This window comes from Pristiophorus japonicus, chromosome 4, assembly GCF_044704955.1.
Source record: "Pristiophorus japonicus isolate sPriJap1 chromosome 4, sPriJap1.hap1, whole genome shotgun sequence".
Taxonomy (NCBI): Eukaryota; Metazoa; Chordata; class Chondrichthyes; family Pristiophoridae; genus Pristiophorus; species Pristiophorus japonicus.
Window position 1 is genome coordinate 38,913,624 of NC_091980.1, and position 22,781 is coordinate 38,936,404.

At 42.3% G+C, this 22,781-nt stretch overlaps 1 protein-coding gene across 2 annotated transcripts in view; it reads left to right on the forward strand.

Annotated features, from left to right (window-relative positions):
- Positions 1 to 22,781, forward strand: part of wwc1 (WW and C2 domain containing 1) — a 197,511-nt gene that overhangs the window by 71,390 nt on the left and 103,340 nt on the right. For both annotated transcript variants that reach the window (XM_070878102.1, XM_070878103.1), the window contains 4 exons: positions 2,636 to 2,715; positions 11,872 to 12,001; positions 16,768 to 16,914; positions 20,569 to 20,642. In XM_070878102.1, coding sequence (XP_070734203.1) covers positions 2,636 to 2,715; positions 11,872 to 12,001; positions 16,768 to 16,914; positions 20,569 to 20,642 — 431 coding nt within the window. The remainder of the gene's footprint in view (positions 1 to 2,635; positions 2,716 to 11,871; positions 12,002 to 16,767; positions 16,915 to 20,568; positions 20,643 to 22,781) is intronic.

Genomic DNA, 22,781 nt, shown 5'->3' on the forward strand with positions numbered 1-22,781 from the left:
GTTGTTAACCTGTGGAATTCCCTACCGCAGAGAGTTGTTGATGCCAGTTCATTTGGATATATTCAAGAGGGAGTTAGATATGGCCCTTACGGCTAAGAGGATCAAGGGGTATGGAGAGAAAGCGACTGGGGGCTGGTGAATGCGCAGACCCATCAGAAATTGTGGTGACCCCTTTCTGCCCCGCGAGGGAAATTTCCCTGCGGGGTCTGCCAATCGGTGTCCCTGACCACTTTTCCCAGCAGGAATCTGCCAGTGGCTGGGCGGCGCGTCCGCCCTTAATCGGGAGATCGCTCAGCCACGGCCGCCATATTATTTTAATTGTCGGGCGACTTTGAATTCGGGCCGCCGGCACCCTTTCTTGGGTATCGGGCTGCTGGCTCGGCCGAAACCCTCCCTGGTGGTCCAGTGGATGCCACGAAACATAGAAACATAGAAAATAGATGCAGGAGTAGGCCATTCGGCCCTTCGAGCCTGCATCACCATTCAATAAGATCATGGCTGATCATTCACCTCAGTACCCCTTTCCTGCTTTCTCTCCATACCCCTTGATCCTTTTTAGCGATGAGGGCCATATCTAACTCCCTCTTTAATATATCCAATGAACTGGCATCAACAACTCTCTGCAGTCGGGAATTCCACAGGTTAACAACTCTCTGAGTAAAAAAGTTTCTCCTCATCTCAGTCCTAAATGGCTTACCCCTTATCCTTAAACTGTGACCCCTGATTCTGGACTGACCCAACATCGGGAACATTCTTGCATCTAACCTGTCCAGTCCCGTCAGAATTTTATGTTTCTATGAGATCCCCTCTCATTCTTCTAAACGCCAGTGAATACAGGTCCAGTCGATCCAGTCTCTCCTCATATGTCAGTCCTGCCATCCCGGGAATCAGTCTGGTGAACCTTCGCTGCACTTCCTCAATAGCAAGAACGTCCTTCCTCAGATTTGGTGACCAAAACTAATACAATATTCCTGGTGAGGCCTCACCAAGGCCCTGTATAACTGCAGTAAGACCTCCCTGCTCCTATACTCAAATCCCCTAGCTATGAAAGCCAATATGCCATTTGCCTTCTTCACTGCTGTACCTGCATGCCAACTTTCAATGACTAATGTAGCATGACACCCAGGTCTCGTGGCACCTCCCCTTTTCTTAATCTGCCGCCATTCAGATAATATTCTGCCTTCACGATTTTCCACCAAAGTGGATAACCACACATTTATCCACATTATACTGCGTCTGCCATGCATTTGCCCACTCACCTAACCTGTCCAAGTCACCCTGCAGCCTCTTGGCATCCTCCTCACAGCTCACACCGCCACCCAGCTTAGTGTCATCTGCAAATTTGGAGATATTACACTCAATTCTTTCATCTAAATCATTGATGTACATTGTAAATAGCTGGGGTCGCAGCACTGAGCCCTGTGGCACCCCACTAGTCACTGCTTGCCATTCTGAAAAGGACCCGTTTAATCCGACTCTTTGCTTCCTGTCTGCCAACCAGTTCTCTATCCACATCAATACATTACCCCCAATACCATGTGCTTTAATTTTGCACACCAATCTCTTGTGTGGGACCTTGTCAAAAGCTTTTTAAAAGTTCAATTACACCACATCCCCTTGTTCTCCCTTGCCCACTCTACTAGTTATATCCTCAAAAAATTCTAGAAGATTTGTCAAGCATGCTTTCCCTTTCATAAATCCATGCTGACTTGGACCGATCCTGTCATTGCTTTCCAAATGTGCTGCTATTTCCTCTTTAATAATTGATTCCAACATTTTCCCCACTACCGATGTCAGGTTAACCGGTCTGTAATTCCGTTTTCTCTCTCCCTCCTTGTTTTAAAAAGTGGTGTTACATTAGCTACCCTCCAGTCCATAGGAACTGATCCAGAGTTGATAGACTGTTGGAAAATAATCATCAATGCAGAGCTCGCAGCGGCCCTCCCCTTTAACTAAAGGGGAAGCGCTTTGCTACATGTCAGCGCGATGTGGAACGTCTGTGTGCTCAGCGCAACGCAGATGCCACCGCCCACCTTCCTCCCTGCTCCTGATCCACTTCCGCTCAAACACCGCCCGGAAAAATTAAAAGCTCAATTAAAAGGATGCCAATTTCGCTCTGTCATTATCATTTTTTTCGAAATGTGCGTCCTGTTTGGGGCGGGGGGTCATTTCGGTCCCCGAGCCTTTGATCAGAACCCAGACTTGATTTTCAGTTTTTATTTTAGACTTTCAACATTTAATTTTTTCCTTTTATCAACTATTTACTATTTGATTTATGTGGATGAGTTGGCTTTGACAATGTCAACAGACAATCTCTTCACAGCAGAGTTCAACTTTAAACTGGATTTAAATGTGGAATTCACTGTTAATTTCAGAAATACTGGGTAGAGGAGGGCAAATGAAACATTTGAGATTGCAATCTGATGAGTATGCTAAGTATTTCTAATGCTGTATGAGTGACACTTTCAGGAGAGGAGGTGGGAAAACAATAGTAGTATAGATGTGCAGAAAACTGCAAAATGTAGAGGGTATACATATATTTAATACAGTGTCATGTCTTTTAATTATCCAATAAACACTTCTTGCTGTAGAAAAAAAAATCCCAATACCTTTACACTTTTTTTCACTACAATAGGTAAATAAACTGAAGAGAGAGCTAGCTTATATGAGACAGGAACTTCAGTACAAAGAACAAGGATTTGAAACTCTTAAGGCGTAAGTATAAGACGACTTTACTTATAATAATAAATAATGTGGCATGGCAAATTGTGAGAGAGGTTATGAAACAACACAGGAGGACCTGGACAGAGGGGTGTGGAGCAATATGGAAAATGTAGTTCAACACAGATAAATCTGAAGTCAAAAGAAAGAATGGAAATACCCTGAAGTGTAAAATTGAATGTGGACAGGTGTAAGTGTGGAGATACAGAGATCGTTAGAAGGACAATTGTAGATTAAACAAAAGAAAATGTGATTCTGGCTTATATACAGAGCTATTGAATACAAAAACAGGAGGTAATGATAACGACAATGAATAATGTGTGCAGACATTGGTTAGACTGTAGTTATATTTTTTGTAGTTTTCAACACTAGTTTTTAGATAGAATGGATCTCTAAGTAAAGATGCAACATAGATTCACTGAGATGATATCTGGGATGAGAAGATTTAGTTATGATGGAGAGACATGAAAAAATTAGGCCTTTATATACTAAAGCAGAGAAGGGATTTAATGGAATGCTCAGAATTCTGAAAACATTTGAGAGATTAAATAATGAAAGATCATTTCCACGGGTCAGAGAATTGGTAAAAGCAGATCATAAACTTAGGATTAGAATTAAATACATAAAAGGAGAGATTAAAAGGATTTTTACGCAAAGGATTATTAAGGTATGGAATATTTTACCACAAATGCCTATGGCCCCAAGTTTCCACATGATTTGCTCCTGATTTTTAGGAGCAACTGGTGTAGAACGGAGTATCTTAGAAATTGGAATTCTCGTCATTTAGTTTGCTCCAGTTCAAGTCAGTTAGAACAGTTTCACTTTGGAACAGAATTTTTTTTTCAAAAGGGGGCGTGTCCGGCCACTTACGCCTGTTTTCAAAGTTTCGTCAGTGAAAACTTACTCCAAACTAACTTAGAATGGAGTAAGTGAAGATTTTTGTACGCTCGAAAAAACTTTGTCTACACTTTAGAAAATCAGGCGCAGGTTACAAATCAGGCGTAGGGAATGGTGGGGGGTGGGGGGGGGTTTAAAGGGAAGTTTACAAACATTAAACACTTCAGTTTTACAAATAAAGAGCCATCATCAATAATAAATGATAAATACATCAATAAATCAACCAATAAATCAATCAAAAAAAATTAATAATTTTTTTTAATCAATAAATAAAACATTTTCTACTTACCGACTGCAGCACCGGGAGCCCTCCAACAGCGTGCTGGGATGCCCCCCCCCCCTAGTGTGTCTCTGTCAGTGTCTCTATCTCTCTGTCTGTCTGTGTGTGTCTCTTATTCTCTGTCTGTCAGTGTCTGTGTTTCTGACAGCGAGGGGAGGGGGAGGAGGGAGGGATGGGGGAGAAGGGAGGGAGGGGGGGAGAAGGGGATAAAGGGGAGATGGGGGGAAGGAGAAGGGGGAGGGAGACTGAACGGGCAGGGCCCGAGACTTCAGGCAGGGCCCGTCCCCAGCACCAGATTTACAGGTAGGTGGCGTTGGGTTGGTGGGAGGGAGGGAGGTCGGTTCGGTTCGCGGGGAGGGAGGGAGGGAGAGAGAGGGAGGTCGGGGGGAGGGAGTTCAGGTCGGATCCAGTCCGGGGGAGCGGGAATCGGGTCGGGGTGGGGGGGGGGAGGAGCGGGAGTCGGGTCTGGTCCGGAGGCGGGGGGCGGGAAGCGGGAGTCGAGTCGGCTCGGGAGGAAGCAGGAGCTGGCCGTGGGAGGAGCCTTATTCACGCAGCCCCAGTGAGGCCATTCAGCCAGGGCTAGGGGCTGCGTGCTTCGGCCCCTCCCACACAGTTTTGGGCGCCTGGCCACTGTAGCGCGCATGTGCAGAGGTCCCGGCACTATTTTCAGCGCAGGGACCTGGCTCCGCCCCCTACAGCTTCTGCTGCGCTGCGCCGAGGGCCAGAGGACCTGCAGGGAGCTGGAGAATCTGGAGGGTTTTTTTAGGCGCACTTTGTGGCGCAAAAAACGGGCGGCCAGGTCGGGACTGCGCCGTTCTAGGCGCGGCTCGAAACTTGGGCCCTATAAAACCAAGACAATCAGACATTCAGGAGTGAGTTTACCCTGGAAGAGAAATATTAAAGGGTATGGAGCAAGAGCAGGGAAATATGATTAGTGGAGCTAGCACTGGCAAAGGCACAATAAGCCAAATAACCTCCAGCTGCACCAAAATTTCCATGATACTATGAAATGAATAGTTGGGGGAGACAGTGGATCACTGTGTCTTTTAAGACGTTAAGTCTTTGTTCTAGTTGTGATTTTTTTCCAGCCTGCGCTGAATATAAAATTGCATCTCTTTTGTTTACAAAAATAATATGTTTTGGCACTTTACCACCCTGTCTGCTCAACAACACTGAGGTGTACAGTATCTTTTGGAGGGAGATCTATCAGTCTTCCGTATTGGCTGCTTAGACTTTGCTGCAGGAATAAAGAAAATTTAGTGGTTGCTGTTGACAGCTGGTCAGTTTTGTGAGATGCACTGTTTCTGTATGAATTCCTTCGGTTTCCCGTCATTCTAAAGATAGGTTATAAGATTCAGTTGGACAAACTAAGTAATCCTGGAAGCTGCTAACTGACTAACGGAAACTTTCTACCTACTTGAGCTAGCCACAGTCTAGTTCATAGTATCTTACATAAATGATCTGTCAGCACAGATGTGTCATGAATACCCTTGGATTTTCCATTTTTATGACTTGGCTTTTGAAAGAAACAATTTATTTCTTCCTAGTTGTGGACATTCTGTCCAGAAAATCTCTACCTTCAAAGTATACAATTTTAAATAAAAACGATGTGCCTTTTAAATTAAGAGAACAAAGTCCTTTTGGCCCAACAAGTCTCATTTTTTCCACAGACCATGCATAATCCATCAACTTGTGGCCTTTACCTCCTTTTTTGTCCCTGATCCTTAAAGACAATCAAGAAAAATTCCAGGATTTTCATCCATCTCCACTGTTCCGTGATGATCAGTTGCCTCAATCGCTAGTATCCCGGCAGCACAGTAACCATTCTGGCTCCCATTTCAGATTAGAGTCTTGCCAATCCCATATTGTACATTCCCATTTCCAGTTGGTTATTTATCCAGTTTATTTTCCAATTTGTGTCTGATTACACTCCTGTGAAGTGCCTTGGGACATTTTACTATGTTAAAGGCACAATATAAATGCAAGTTGTTGTTGTTCCGAAGGTGTTAATTGACACATCATGAACTGCTTTTATGACGATTCCATAATACTCATCATTCTGGTATGGGGGTGGATTTAGAGACCAGTTCTTCCAAGTCTGGCTTCAATCTGGTTATTATTGAACCATGTCCTCTGCTCTGTTCTCTCAGTCCATTTAAATAATCTGTTTACACATACATCATCTATGTCTCTCCACTTTAAAGACCGAGATCTTATCTCCCCATGTGTTTTATTTTCTCTCTGGAAATAATGTTCAGTTCTGAATTTTTCCTTCTCACTTAAAGCACCAAGTCCTAGAATCAGTATTATTTTTGAAATATTAATGTTCTTTTGGTAACAGGGTATCCAAAATTACAGACACAATTTAAAAATGTGCCCCAGCCAGTGATCTTGTTTCAACTTGTAGTTAAATGCCTGTGGAATGTATCCTAATTTTTGATTAGCATTGGCTTTGTTGATAACAAATTGCCTGGAAACTTTAAGCAAAATCCTTTACCTTTTCACCTTTGCTTCTTTATATACACTTTTGTTTCCTGTTTTGCTAACGGTAGATTATGTTTGTGTGTTGGAGAGCTTGCTAGTTCGTGTTACTGGCATTCTGGTTGTTGGAGTAATAGGTGTTTGTTGTAATTGCTGGAAAGACGATGAAGCTACCAGGGAGAAAATAACAGGAACTCTTCCATGGAATAAATTATTTTTCCTGTCACTGTTGGTACTTTAATCTGCCATAACTGGATTATCAGGGCATTTTATGTTTTCAGCATTATTTATCTTTTTTTTTTATTCATTGTGGGCGTTGCTGGGAAGCCCAACATTTATTGCCCATCCTTAAAGTGAGTGGCTTGCTAAGCCATTTCAGAGGGCAGTTAAGAGTCAACCACATTTCTGTGGGTCTGGAGTTACATATAGGCCAGACCAGGTAAGGGCAACAGATTTCCTTCCTTAAAGGACATTAGTGAAGCAGATGGGTTTTTATGACAATCTGCTAGTTTCATGGGTACCATTATTGATACTAGCATTTTATTCCAGATTTATTTAATTAACTGAATTTAAATTTCACATGTCATTAGTCCCGGCTCTCTCTCCCTCCCCCATCTCTCGCTCTCTTTTTCTCTCTCTCGCCCTGTGTGTGTGTGTGTGAACCGGGAGCGAGAATGGGATAGGACAGCCTTCGGGCGGGGTTGTAGGTAAGTTGCTGCTATGTGTTTTTCAATTCTTTTAGTGTGTCCAGACATCTGCTGCACCGATCTCCTTAACTTTCTGGAAGGTTTTTCAGCAGAGGCCACATACGCTGGCCTAAGCACAACTGGAGTAACTCTCAGCTGGCCAAACTTCCCTAATTGGCATAGGTGGTTGGTTACGCCCGCTTTGGTTGAAAAAAAAAAACTGACCTAAAAAAATCGTAACTGAGTTACACTGGTGTAAGTTGATTGGTTTTTCAACTTGGGCCAAAAAGAGCAGCCTGCTCCAAAAAAAGGCACAAATCACTGGGGAAAAGTGAGCCCATAACCACTATACTACCATTGCCGATCCTAACTGGATTTAGCCCTTAAAAGATGGCTGAAGGTGGGTCTAGCTCGTGGTGCTGGTCTCAGAAAAGAGGGGTGAAGATTAGACTACGTTGTGTGTATAGTTATTTACCCCAAAAGAAGAGGGATGAAGACAGCACTGTTCTTGTACTTTGGTCGGTGTAGGTAGATTGTGTGGTTGAAGATTGATACTGATTTCACCATTATATTAAAAAAAATCTTTTCTTTGAGACTGTGGAGTCCTTTTGCTGGGACTGCATCTCAATAATGAACTAAATAGAGCAGGACAAATTATCTTTGTCTTTATCAGTTGTGCATGTCTACAGCTTTAAAGTCATAAACTATGGCCTGGATTATCTGAATATTTGCTGCCTGCTTTTGATGGTTGCTGGGTAGGCCCCCTGGCCTCTGATTCTGGGATATTCTACCAGAAGTGTCGGCAGACGTTGAATACGCATGCTCATATTTGGGCAGAAATATGTATTTCAGTGCTGATCTATTGGCGAGGTACTCGTGTAGCAGAGCTTGTGGAGGAATAGGGCAAATTGTATAAAAATTTCCGTGTTTTACTGCGCATGTGTGGACACCAGAAGTTGCTGTCCGATGTGGTGTATTTGGACTACCAGAAGGCATTTGACAAGGTGCCACATAAAAGGTTACTGCACAAGATAAAAGTTCATGGGGTTGGGGGTAATGTATTAGCGTGGATAGAGGATTGGCTAATTAACAGAAAACAGAGAGTCGGGATAAATGGTTCATTCTCTGGTTGGCAATCAGTAACTAGTGGGGTGCCGCAGTGATCAGTGCTGGGACCCCACTATTTACAATCTATATTAACGTCTTGGAAGAAGGGACTGAGTGTAACGTAGCCAAGTTTGCTGATGATACAATGATGGGAGGAAAAGCAATGTGTGAGGAAGACACACAAAATCTGCAAAAGGACATACACAGGGCAAAAATTTGGGCAAAAATCTGGCAGATGGCGTATAATGTTGGAAAGTGTGAGGTCATGCATTTTGGCAGAAAAAAAATCAAAGAGCAAGTTATTACTTAAATGGAAAAAGATTGCATCAGGAAGGCCAATGGAATCTTGGCCTTTATTGCAAAGGGGATGGAGTATAAAAGCAGGGAAGTCTTGCTACAGTTTTACAGGGTATCGGTGAGGCCACACCTGGAATACTGTGTGCAGGTTTGGTTTCCATATTTACGAAATGATATACTTGCTTTGGAGGCAGTTCAGAAAGGGTTCACTAAGTTGATTCCAGAGATGAGGGGGTTGACTTATGAGGAAAGGTTGAGTTGGTTGGGCATCTACTCATTGAAATTCAGAAGAATGAGAGGTGATCTTATCGAAACGTATAAGATTATGATGGGGCTTGACGAGGTGGATGCAGAGGGGATGTTTCCGTTGATAGGGGAGACTAGAACTAGAGGGCGTAATCTTCGAATAAGGGGCCGCCCATTTAAAACTGAGATGAGGAGAAATTTCTTCTCTGAGGGTTGTAAATCTGTGGAATTTGCTGCCTCAGAGAGCTGTGGAAGCTGGGACATTGAATAAATTTAAGACAGAAATAGAGAGTTTCTTAAATGATAAGGGGAATAAGGGGTTATGGGGAGCGGGCAGGGAAGTCCATGATCGGATCAGCCATGATCGTATTGAATGGCGGAGCAGGCTCGAGGGACCATTTAGCTGACTCCTGCTCCTATTTCTCATGTTCTTATCTTATTATTATACTAGCTAATAATGGTGAGCGCTGAGGACCTCACCGTTATTCTTGCAGCAAAATCCGTGCCATTAGCGGGCAAAATTATGGTACTTGGCCACTAAATACCCATTAACCACACAAAAAAATGTGAATTTGTTACAGCGTTAAAGGCCTTAATCCTATTTGGCAATCTCAGGTCATCAAATTTTTATTATTATTAGAGGTTTTAAAAAAAACTAAAATAAAAATGTATTTTTTTACTTTTTCTTTCTGTCTTTTGTCTCTCGTAATTCCAGATTTCTTTCCCTCTTTATTTCACTTTCTGTACATGATTTTCCATTTAATCACAGTCAAACTTACAGTTCCTGATTTAGACTGTGCCTCAGTGAGGATTCTTTCATCTAATTGGTTGAAAGACACGTTGCTTGTTCTGTTCATACAGGCAACACAGCCTTCGGGACTTGCTCTCGGCTGCAGAGAACCGTATCTAACCCCCTAATGATACTGTCCCCTACCACTACAACGTTTCTTTTTACTGCCCCCCCCTGCCCCCCACACTTCAATGACCCCCTGTACCAAATCACTATTACTAAAGAAGTAGTACTCGGTAAAATAATGGGACTAATGGTGGACAAGTCCCATGGACCTGATGGGCTTACATTCTAGGGTCTTAAAAGAATTGGCTGCAGAGATAGCGGATGCATTGGTTGTGATCTACCAAAATTCCCTGGATTCTAGGGTGGTCCCAGCGGATTGGAAACCTGCAAATGTAACACCCCGATTTAAAAAAGGAGGCAGACAAAAAGCAGGAAACTATAGACCAGTTAGTCTAACATCTGTCATTGGGAAAATGCTGGAGTCCATTATTAAGGAAGCAGCAGCGGGACATTTGAAAAAGCATAATTCAATTAAACAGAGTCAGCATGATTTTATGAAAGGGAAATCATGTTTGACAAATTTGTTGGAGTTCTTTGAGGATGTAACAAGCAGGGTGGATAAGGGGGAATCAGTGCATGTGGTGTATTTGGATTTCCATAAGGCATTCGATAAGGTGCCACACAAGAGGTTACTACACAAGATAAAAGTTCATGGGGTTGGAGGTAATATATTAGCATGGATAGAGGATTGGCTACCTAACAAAAAACAGAGTCGGGATAAATGGGTAATTTTCTGGTTGGCAAACAGTAACTACTGGGATGCCACAGGTTGCTGGGGCCTCAACTATTACAATCTATATTAATGACTTGGATGAAGGGACCGAGTGTAATGTAGCCAAGTTTGCTGATGATACAAAGGTGGATGGGAAAGCAAATTGTGAGGAGGACACACAAAATCGGCAAAATGAGTGGACAAAAATTTGGCAGGTGGAGTTTAAAGTGGGAAATGTGAGGTTATCCACTTTGGCAGAAAAAAAAGAAAAACAAATTATAATTTAAATGGAGAAAAATTGCAAAGTGCTGCAGTACAGAGGGACCTGGGGGTCCTTGTGCATGAAACACAAAAAGTTAGTATGGAGGTACAGTAAGTAATCAGGAAGGCAAATGGCATTTATTGCAAGGGGGATAGAGTATAAAAGCAGAGAAGTCCTGCTACAACTGTGCAGGATATTGGTGAGGCCACACCTAAAGTACCGTGTCCGGTTTTGGTCTCCATATTTAAGGAAGGATATACTTGCATTGGAGGCTGTTCAGAGAAGGTTCGCCAGGTTGATTCCGGAGATGAGGGGATTGACTTATGAAAATAGGTTGAGTAGGTTGTGCCTATACTCATTGGAGTTCAGAAGAATGAGAGGTGATCTTATCGAAACATATAAGATAATGAGGGGGCTCGACAAGGTGGATGCAGAGAGGATATTTCCACTCATAGGAGAAACTAAAATTAGGGGACATAGTCTCAGAATAAGGGGCCGCCCATTTAAAACTGAGATGAGGAGGAATTTCTTCTGAGGGTTATAAATCTGTGGCATTCTCTGCCCAAGAGAGCTGTGGGAGGCTGGGTCATTGAATATATTTAAGGCGTAGATCGACAGATTTTTGAGCGATAAGGGAGTAAAGGGTTATGTGGAGCGGGCAGTGAAGTGGTGCTGAGTCCATGATCAGATCTTATTAAATGGCGGAGCAGGCTCGAGGGGCCAGGTGGCCTGGTCCTGCTCCTATTTATGTACTTATGTACAGGTCCCAGATCCCTTGTGGAGGGCACTGTGCCGCACTGTTTCAGATGTCTAATGACTATATATTGCCACTCAAAAGCGCACAAAATGTCTGTAGGCAGCTTGTAAGCGTAATGAACAGCAAGCGCCGTTCGCTCGCTACTAACCCAAAATCTGGACCATTAGTAATTATAATTAGATCAGCTCACAAATATTGTGCGTGTATTATTCATTAGATTTCTGTTGAATTTACCTAGTTGAACTGCATGAAATAGTGGCCATTAATAAATTACAATTTTTCTTTACACATTCAAATGTTATGTAACTTTAACGAAAGCAACCAATGTTAAATGAATCAGTAACGTTTAAAGCAGTATTGTGAACTATGTTTTTTTTTCAACAAAAAATGTTCAAATATATTTTTGAAATTCAGTGAATACTTTTCTTAAAGCTAACCTTAAACAAATGCTTTTACATTTTTTATAGTAAAAGTCTAGTAATTGAAATGTATATGATTGGCTCCGATAGAAATTGCCGAATTACTTTTACATCCTCACAATTGACTGTTACATGCATTTTCAATGACAGAATTGATCTAAAGATGTCAGGGGCTCAGGGAGGATACAAACTCGATGAAGCACAGGCGATTGTGAATGAAATGAAAACTATAAAAAAGGCTATTAACTCAGGAGAGAAGGAAAAAAGAGACCTCATACAGGTAAAGTCTCAATGATGTACAGATCAAGTGTTACAACTGATCACTCACTGAAACCTGAAAAATTAATTCTTCCATTTGGGGGTTGATTTTGGATCAGGCAATCAAAGTGGCAGCAGTGCTGACTAAATTCGTTCATTTTTATATTCAAGTCCCAAACTTTTGCCTGGAAGATAACTTCACTGGATGACTAGAACAGCTATCCAGTATATAGTTGCATGGCTAATTACCATGGAATTGTTACTTTCCGACTTTTGATTTGCTTTAGTAATTTAGGCCCCTATTGTTTGTAATGCAATAGGATAGACCTAGGCTGTCTAACCCTTTGGAGCTGAGGGTTTGCTACTTGTGTCAATTGGGGGCGGAATGAAGGGGGGGGTTGCGGGGGGAAGGTCGGCATTTGTGCTTGAGGGTTGGAGGGCGGCGGCGGGTGGGCAGGAGAGAAAGATTGCCCATTGTACATTGTAGTTGGGGGCGGGGCAAGAGGTAGCACATCGCGGCGATGGCGGGGGAGGTCACACATCACGGCAGGGGAGGAAGAGGTCGTATATCACAACGGTCGATCGTGGCGGGGAGAGAGAGTATTCTTTGTGGCAGGTGGGGAGAGGTCATACATCGGGGCTGGAAGGCCATACGGCCCTTCGAGCCTGTTGCGCCATTCAATAAGATCATGGCTGATCTTCGACCTCAATTCCACTTTCCCACCTGATCCCCATATTCCTTGATTCCCTTAGAGTCCAAAAATCTATATCTCATAAGAAATATGATCTGTAGTAGGCCATTTGGCCCTTCAAGCCATCCCCTCCATTCTAGAAGATAATGGCTAATCTTCTCCCTCAATTCCACCTTCCAGCACTATTCCCATATCCCTTAATTCCCTTAGTTTCCAAAAAGATTCCATGGCACTAGAAGAGCAGCGGTGTTGTCCCCGGCCAATATTTATCCCTCAGTCAACGTAACAAAAACAGATTATTTGGTAATTATCACATTGCTGTTTGTGGAAGCTTGCTTGTGCGCAAATTGCCAGCCGTGTTTCCTGCATTAAAACGTGACTACACTCCAAAAGTACTTCAATGGCTGTAAAGTGCTTTGAGACGTCCAGTGGTTGTGAAAGGCGCTATAGAACCCCAAGTCTTTCTTTCATCGAAGTCATTAATATAGATTGTAAATAACTGCAGCCCAAGTACTGATCATTGAGGCACCCCACTCATTACAGCCTGCCAACTGGAAAATGAACCGTTTATAATTACTCTCTGTTTTCTGTCCGTTAACCAATCCCCAATCCATGCTAATATATATTACCCCCCACTCCATGAGCCCTTATCTTGCGTAGCAACCTTGTATGTGGCACTTATCGAAAGCCTTTTGGAAATCCAAATATACTATATCCAGTGGTTCCCTTTTACCCTGCTAGTTACATTCACAAAAAACCCTAATATATTTAACAAACAAGATTTACTTTTCATAATACAGATACAGCATTGAGAATCCGGAATCTGGACTCCCGCCTCGGTGGGCCGCTGCCGTCACCGACCTCGCCCCCGTCTCGGTGCGCCGCTGACCTCGCCCCCGTCTCGGTGCGCCGCCGACTGATCTTGACCTCGCCCCCGCCTCTGGCAGCCGCAGCCGACCTCGCCCCCGCCTCTGGCCGCCGACTGACCTTGACCTCGCCTCTGGCCGCCGCAGCCAACCTCGCCCCCGCCGCCGACCTGGTCCCCCCGCCTCGGAACCCGTCCCCTGCTGACCTCGTCCCCTGCCTCGGTCCGCCGCCGACCTCGTCCCCCGCCTCAGGCCCCCGCTGCCGGTCTCGCACCCGACTCGGACCAACCCCGCCTCGGACCAACCCCATACCGCCACCACTTAGCCGGCCGACACCCCCTCCCATACCTACCTACTTTGGCCCAGGCCTTTCCGGACTTGGGACGAAGGAAAGACGTTACGAAGTCCAGCAATACACAGAATCCGGAATGGCTTCGGTCCCGAAGCTTCCAGATTCTCGACGCAGTACTATGTTGACTCTGCCTAATCCTATTATGAGTTTCTAGGTGTTCTGTTACCACTTCCTTAATAATGGATTCCAGTATTTTCCCAATAACTGATGTCAGGCTAACTGGCCTACAGTTCCCTGTTTTTTCTCTCCCTCCTTAGAGGGACTGATAAAGACAGATACAAAATATTTGTTTAAAGTCTCTGCCATTTCCTTATTCCCCATTATAATTTCACCTGTATCAACCTCGATGGGACCAACGCTTACGTTAGCTACTCTCTTATTTACAACTCATAAGGAAGGGAAAAAAATAATTTATAAAAATGGCGCAGGATTAAAACTGATTCAATGTCTTAAGGCATGCCAGGAGTGTAAAAAAAGTCAGAAAAACTTTGGGGGCGAAATTGCCACGCGCCAAGTTTGGGGCACATAATTCGAATAAAATGAAATGTTATTGCCCGGCACCAAGGGAAGGAAAGTGATCCGGAATTTGGGGCGGGAGCGCGATGTAAGCGGGGCACTGATGACGTCGCAACATCCCTCTCCTTCTCTTAAAGGGGAGGGCCACTGCAAACTCTGCAGCCACTTCCGTGGCACCCAATTTCGGCCCCAAATTTGAATTAAATATGACAAGAGAAGTCGAGGATAATTTTTTTTTCCATTTTATTGAGAAAAAGAAAAAACTGGGGATGGACTGGAGCCACTGCAAGTAGAATCAGGTGGGAGCATGATAGCTGATGCTATACAGGCTGCAAAAGTGTTAAATAAGTTATTTTGCCTCGGTTTTTACCTAGGATGAGACGGTAACTTATTTGATCTGGAAAGGGAACTGTGGAATGTTGCAGAGGTAGGTTAATGGGCACATTCACATTACTACCCACGTGGTTGCTGAACAGCTGTACAAACTTAAGGTAAATATATCTGAGGCTGGATAAGATGCATCTGAGGATCGTTAAGGAATTAAAGCAGGAAACTGCAGTAAGTCTGGCACAAATCTCCCAGAAATTACTAAATAGTGGAGCGATGCCTGCTAACTGCAGGAAGACAGATGCTACTCTTATTTATTTTAAAAGGTAACAAAAGTGACCCAGGAAATTTCAGATCAATGAGCTTGACAGCCATTGTAGGTAAAGTTATGGATATCCTTGTTAAAGGTAAGATTATTGAGCATCTGGACAGAAACAAAATCTAATTTACTGCTTTTCTTTGAGGGTGTGACAAAAGAACTTTCTGGAGGTAAGGCAGTGGATGTGGTGTACTTGATTTCATTAACGCCATCGATAAAGTTTCTCTGGAAAGGCTGGTACTGAAAATAAAGTATGCGGGGTTCAATGGGAATAGTTCACATTGGATACGTAATTGGTTGGCCAATAAAACCCAGAGGGTGGTGGTACAGGGATTGTCATTAACCTGGGATAATGGAACCAGTGCGGTCAATCTTTTATTTAATATCTTCATAAATGATCCAGGAGTCATAAGCACACATTTGCAGATGGAACAAAGTTAAGGAAGGTGGTAAGTGCTTTGTATGGGAACAAATAATCCATGAAGGGACTATTATTTAAATGGAAGGGAAATCATGTTTGTGGAAAATGAAAGAGATCTGGAGGGTCCTGATTGATAAATTGAAGTTATCCCAATAATGCTCAGTGGTAGTAAGTAAAGCAAATCAGATACTTGGATGCATTAAAAAGTCAATATTGAGCTGAAATAGTGACGACATCCTGCCATTATATAAATAATGGGAATACTGTGTACAGTTCTGGTCACCGCAGTGCAAAAAGGATTTTTCAGCTATTGAAAGGATACAGAAGGCGGCAACCATAATGATAGAAAGAATGGAGGGAATTGATTATGAGCAATTATGTAAATTGGACATGTTCTCAGTAGAAAAGAGAGATGATATAATTGCTGTTTTTAAAGATTCTAAAGATACTAGATAATATGGGCCATGTCTAGTTGTTTCACCTTGTCCAGAACAGTAGAACCAGAGAACACGACCTTCACTTAAAAGGAGACGGTGGAAACCGATAATGTTGATTCATTTCAAAGGCAAATTAGATAAATATCCTTCAGAAAATAATATTTTGGGATACAGTGTATGAGTAATTTGAGAGGCAACATATGGTAAGTGTAGTATGCTTGGAAGGAACAGGTGATTTTGGGTCTATGTTTCCCAAACTTTCAACAAATGGTAGATTTTCCTCACCTAATGTCTGGGTTTGTGGTAGAGTATTGATTGAGATTGATTGCCATGATTAGTCAATAACTCCATTATTGTTAAAACATGTGACTACTAGGATGGAAGAAGGCTAGTTAGATGGATCTTACTCTTTTTTTTGTCTTGTATTTCCTATGTTCCTAAATACGCAGTAACTGAGTCAACAACTAAGGATAGAAGACGTTAATGTAACTAATTGATGTTATACACCAAAAACTCTTCCAGCATTTTCAGTTGTTTGATTTGCTGGATTTTTCTTTTTATTTCCACAGTTTATTAAATATTCATTTGAAGTCCAGAGGTCTACTGAATGCTTTTAGTCTATACAAATAAAACCGAGTATTATTGGATAATTATTTTTTAAAAAACGATAAATTAAAATTCATTGGAATTGAGAATTAACCTCTGTCCATCTTATTTTTTGTGATAAATTACTTGTCAATCCTGTATATTTATGTAACACCCATTGAGTATACAAGATGTAAACTGTTAATATTTTTATGTTCTGTCCCAATTTTGTTACCTTTAGTACAACAACTGAATTATTTTTTTCTCTTCTAGAGTCTGGCCAGATTGAAGGATGGTTTCCAAATTGCAACAGAATTTCACTCTGATCTCTGGGTCAGTCATACATCATTAGTAAGCTCAAACCAGCCTGTCAGCCGCCACTGCTCAGATGTTGGGTCCCAGACAGATATTTCAGGCGATGTGAGTGTAAAATCCATTGTGTTTCAGTAAGAATTACAATGGCAATAAGCAATACAAATCAACCTTATTGAATCTAAATTCATAATCTGCACCATACTCCTCCAGAAATGTTAATACATCATCATGCTAGATGTCTAGGAATCCGAATAATTCTCTGAAATATGATTGCATTTATTGACCTTTGCATTAAACTAAGAGGAATTTAGGAAAAGAGGATCAGGATGAAATGACGTTTGATGCCTTACAGTATATTGTATTCAGCAGAGTGACCAGATTTAAAGCTGACCATTGGTTGAACAGATACACAATAGAAGCACGATACCTGTACTTACAAATGTTATGGCAAAGTATTTTCCTCTGTGCTTGACTAAACCTCTTCTATAAAGCAAAAGAGATGCACTTCTGTGAAGTGGGTTATAATCTTGTGACAAATGCACTGTCGGCATGCCCAATCCAATTGAGTTCTTAATTAGATGGACTTTTTTTGTGATGATGTCAACCTTGCAGACCTTGGTAACTGTTCAATTATTTTGCATAATTTATGCTTTTTTGAAGTAATATTGTAAACTTAGCTGGGGCAGCAGTATGCCACCAGCACTCGTGGAGGGGAAATTCATCCAAGATTTCTATCCATTGGCCATTGTTGAATCTGCATGTGTTAGAACATTAAATAAGGACTGGATCAGATTCAGCTGTGATGCCTCCTGCAGTTCAATGGCCAATTCATGCTCGTTGTTCAGGCTCAAAACGAATACTGGCCACTTATGGGATGTATTGAAGGGTGACTTGAACTGTACCTCAACATAAGTCATCGTCTTTCGGAGGGGAGAACATTGGAATTAAAGCAAAGGGGAAATGGACGTTGCTAGAGGTGATCATTAATCCAAGGTGTTTCAGTTCCCTTCTTTGTTTTCCCCTTTCTCATTTCAACTGTGCATGTCAATTCGTCTCTTTCAGTCCTGGGAACACTTAAATCTCCCAAACCAGTTCCTCACTTATTTCATCAATAGTTGATGTATGACTGAAATGAATTTTTAAAGCAAACATGGAAAAATTGCAAATTGAAAGTTCTTTTCACAAACAGAAAATGGTGGAGCAGGTCAAAGAACATTTGAAAGCTAAAGATAGGATAACAACTTGCATTAATATAACACTTTTAACGTAGGAAAACATGTCCGAATGTGCTTCACAGAAGTGTAATCAGACAAAAATTGACATCAAGCCATAGGAGGAGATATTGGATGGGGTGACTAATAGATTGTACAGAGGTAGGTTTTAAGGAGGGCCGTAAAGGAGGGGAAAGAGGAGAGGCGAGAGATTTAAGGAGGGAATTCCAGAGTTTATATGGCTAAGCACACTGCCACCAATGGTGGATCAACAAGAGTTGGAAAGTAAGAGACCAGAGTTGGAAAAACACAGAATTCTAGAGGGTTGTAGGGCTGGAAGCGGTTACAGAGATAAGGAGGGGCAAGGGCATGAAAGAATTTGAACTCGAGGATGAGAATTTTAAATTGGAAATGTTGCTGTACCGAGAGCCAGTATAGGTTAACAAGCACAGGGATGATGGGTGAGCGGGACTTTGTGTGGGTTAGGATACGAGCAGCAGTTTTTTGGATGAACTGAAGTTTATGGAGATTGTAGGATGGAAGGCCAGCCAGGACAGCATTGGACTGGTTGAATCCGGAGGTGACAAAGGCATGGATGAGGGTTTTGGCAGCAGGTGGGCTGAGGCAGTAGCGGAGATGGGCAGTGGTACGAAGGTAGAAGTAGACGGTCTTTGTGATGGAGAGGATACAGGATTGGAAGCTCAGAAATCAAATCAGCACCAAGGTTGCAAACAATTGGCTTCGAACTTAGATCATGCCCGAGATGACTGTACGAGTGGCTAGTGGGGCCGAAGATGATAACTTTGGCCTTCCGAATCATGAACTGGAGGGAATTGTGGCTCATACAGGACTGGACATCAGACAAGCAGGCTGACAACACTAGGGTTGACCGAAATGGGGGAGCGGTAGAGACAGTTGTTGTCAGCATATGTGTGAAACCTGATGCCATGTCCTGGATGATGTCACTGAGATGGAGCAGGTAGATGAAGAAGAGGAGGGAGCCAAGAATATATCCTTGGGGGGACTCCAGAGATAATGGTGTGGGGGTAGGATGAGAAGCCATTGTTGGGAGTTTTTGTGGCCATGATTGGATAGGTAAGAATGGAACTAAGCAAGGGTGGTTCCACCGAGCTGGGCAACAGAGGAAAGTTGTTGGAGGATGTGGTCAACCATATCAAAGGCTGCTTAGAGGTCAAGGAAGACAACGAGGATTAATGCACCATGGTCATATTCACAGAGGATGTTATTTGTGACTTTGATTTGGGCTGTTTCAGTGCGGTGGCAAAACATTTTGGGTGGAAACTTTCTGTTGTGTTCTGCAATTTTCCCAATTTGAATTACTTAATTTATGCATGTTAAATAGTTGATATTCAATGACTGAAGAAACAATGTAAAAGGCGGTTAATCTGACATTTTATATATTTTGGTCGTCTAGCATTGTGGTTCAGCTGAGAAGAAAGCAGGCATTCCATTCAAGTTTTAACCATGGCAGTTTTGAATCGGCCCCGAGGAACCATGAAAAGCAGCTAGCAGTGACCCCTTCTGATTTGACCTATTCTTTAAAACTGGTGTAGTCTTTTAAACGCATTGCATGATTTATAAACCAGAATCAATTTAAGTGTAATATTTTCATAATGGTGAGACTAGGAGCTGTGGAGGAGCAAAGGGATTTATGTGTCCCTGTACACACATCTCTATAAGCTGGTGCACAGGTACAAAAAATAATGAAAAGGGCTAATGGAATGTTGGCCTTTATCTCAAGGGGGTTGGAATTCAAAAGTGAGAAAGTGATGCTGCAGTTATATAGAGCTTTTGGTCAGACCTCTTCTGGAGTACAATGTTCAGTTTTGGGCACCAAACCTCAGTTAAGATATATTTGCATTGGAAGAGGTAAAGCGTAGATTCACCAGAATTTTACCAGGGCTTAAAGGGTTAAATTATAAAAACAGGTTGCATAAATTTGGCTTGTATTCCCTTGAGTTGAGGGATTATATAATTGAGGTGTTTAAAATAATAAAGCAATTTAATACAGTAGATACAGAGAAACAATTTCTTCCATTGGGGAATCCAGAACAAAAGGTCATAATCTTAAAATTCGAACAGGGCTATTTAGGAGTGAACTCGGGAAACACTTTTTACGCAGAGCATAGTGGGAATCTAGATCTTGCTCCCCTTAAAAGGCTGTGGTTACTGGGTCAATTCAAATTTTCAAGTCTGAGATCGATAGATTTTTGTTGTGTAATGGTATCAAGGAATGTGAATCAATGGTGGATAAATGGAGTTGCCAATCAGTCATGACCTAACAGGCTTGAGGGCTGAATGGCCTACTCCTGTTTCTACGTACCTTGTTGATTTCAGTTAACAAGAACATTTTTTCAGTGTTTTAATAGTACAATGTAAAATTAAAGATGAACTACGTAGCTTAAAAAGTAAATGTAAGACAAAATAATTTCCTGTACAAATAGTAATGCAATACTGTTGGCTTCCAGTGTGTAGTTGTACTTGACGCTAGAGCTATATTTTTAACCCATTTTGTATTTTTATTCAGTTTGTTTCCAGCAATAATGCTAAACTGGCTGAGAAAGTGAGACTTAGCCTGCAATATGAAGAATCAAAGAGAAGGTCAGTGCTAAGCGAGCTTCATAGTTATTTTCTTCATGCAATTTGAGACTGATAATAATTTGTCTACAAACTTCTTACTGCTACAATAAATAGTATATCCTTCCTTAAATATGGAGACCAAAACTGTACGCAGTGTTCTAGATGTGGCCTCACCAATATCTTGTACATTTGTAGCAGGACTTCTCTGCTTTTATACTCTATTCCCCCTTGCAATAAAGGCCCAACATTCCATTTGCCTTCCTAATTACTTGCTGTACCTGCATACTAACTTTTTGTGTTTCATGCATGAGGACTCCCCAGGTCCCTCTGTACTGCAGTACTGTGCAATTTTTCTCCACTTAAATTATAATTTGCTTTTCTATTTGTTCTGCCAAAGTGGATAATGTCACATTTTCCCATATTATACTCCATCCGTCAAATTTTTGTCCACTCACTTAGCCTGTCTATATCCCTTTGCAGATTGTTTGTGTCCTCCTCACAATTTGCTTTCCCATCTATCTTTGTATCATCAGCAAACTTGGCTACATTACACTCGGTCCCTTTATCCAAGTCATTAATATAGATTGTAAATAGTTGAGGACCCAGCATCTATCCCTGCGGCACCCCACTAATCACTGTTTGCCAGCCGGAAAATGACCCATTTATCCCAACTCTCTGTTTTCTGTTACTTAGCTAATCCTCTATCCATGCTATTATATTACCCTCAACCCCGTGAACTTTTATCTTGTGCAGTAACCTTTTATGTGGCACCTTATCAAATGCCTTCTGGAAGTCCAAATACACCACATCCACTGATTTCCCCCATAACCGTTCTGCTCGTTACATCCAGCAAATTTTTCAAACATGATTTCCCTTTCATAAAACCATGCTGACTCTGCTTGATTGAATTATGCTTTTCCAAATGTCCCACTACTGCTTCCTTAATAAAGGACTCCAGCATTTTCCCAACGACAGATGTTAGGCTAACTGGTCTATAGTTTCCTGCTTTTTATGGACCAGTTAGCCTAACATCTGTCCCTATGAAAAAGAAAGGCGGGTGGGTTTTCTTCTTGTAGAAAAATGGAAACTAAACCATAGTGATTATTTCCGCCATTTGGTGGGCTGGGAGAGGGGTTTGGAACACACACCTGTGCTAATTTATGAGCATCCAGAGATTGAATTCCAGTTGTTAGAAACTTAACAACATAGAAAATAGATGTAGGAGTAGGCCATTCGGCCCTTCAATAAAATCATGGCTGATCATTCCTTCAGTACCCCTTTCCTGCTTTCTCTCCATACCCCTTGATCCCCTTAGCCGTAAGGGCCATATCGACCTCCCTCTTGAATATATCCAATGATCTGGCATCAGCAACTCTCTGCGGCAGGGAATTCCATAGGTTAACAACTCTCTGAATGAAGAAGTTTCTCCTCATCTCGGTCCTAAATGGCCTACCCCTTATCCTAAGACTATGTCCCCTGGTTCTGGACTTCCCCAACATCGGGAACATTCTTCCCGCATCTAATCTGTCCAGTCCTGTCAGAATCTTTTATGTTTCTATGAGATCCCCTCTCATTCTTCTAAACTCCAGTGAATAAATGCCCAATTGATCCAGTCTCTCCTCATATGACAGTCCAGCCATCCCTGGAATCAGTCTGGTGAACCTTCGCTGCACTCCCTCAATAGCAAGAACGTCCTTCCTCAGATTAGGAAACCAAAACTGTACACAATATTCCAGGTGGGGCCTCACCAAGGCCCTGTACAACTGCAGTAAGACCTCCCTGCTCCAATACTCAAATCCCCTCGCTATGAAGGCCAACATACCATTTGCCTTCTTCACTGCCTGCTGTACCTGCATGCCCACTTTCAGTGACTGATGAACCCTGACACCTAGGTCCCGTTGCACCTACCCTTTTCCTAATCTGCCGCCATCCAAATAATATTCTACCTTTGTGTTTTTGCTCCCAAAATGGATAACCTCACATTTATCCACATTATACTGCATCTGCCATGCATTTGCCCATTCACCTAACCTGTCCAAGTCACCCTATAGCCTCTTGGCGTCCTCCTCACAGCTCACACCGCCATCCAGTTTAGTGTCATCCACAAACTTGGAGATATTACACTCAATTCCTTCATCTAAATCATTAATGTATATTGTA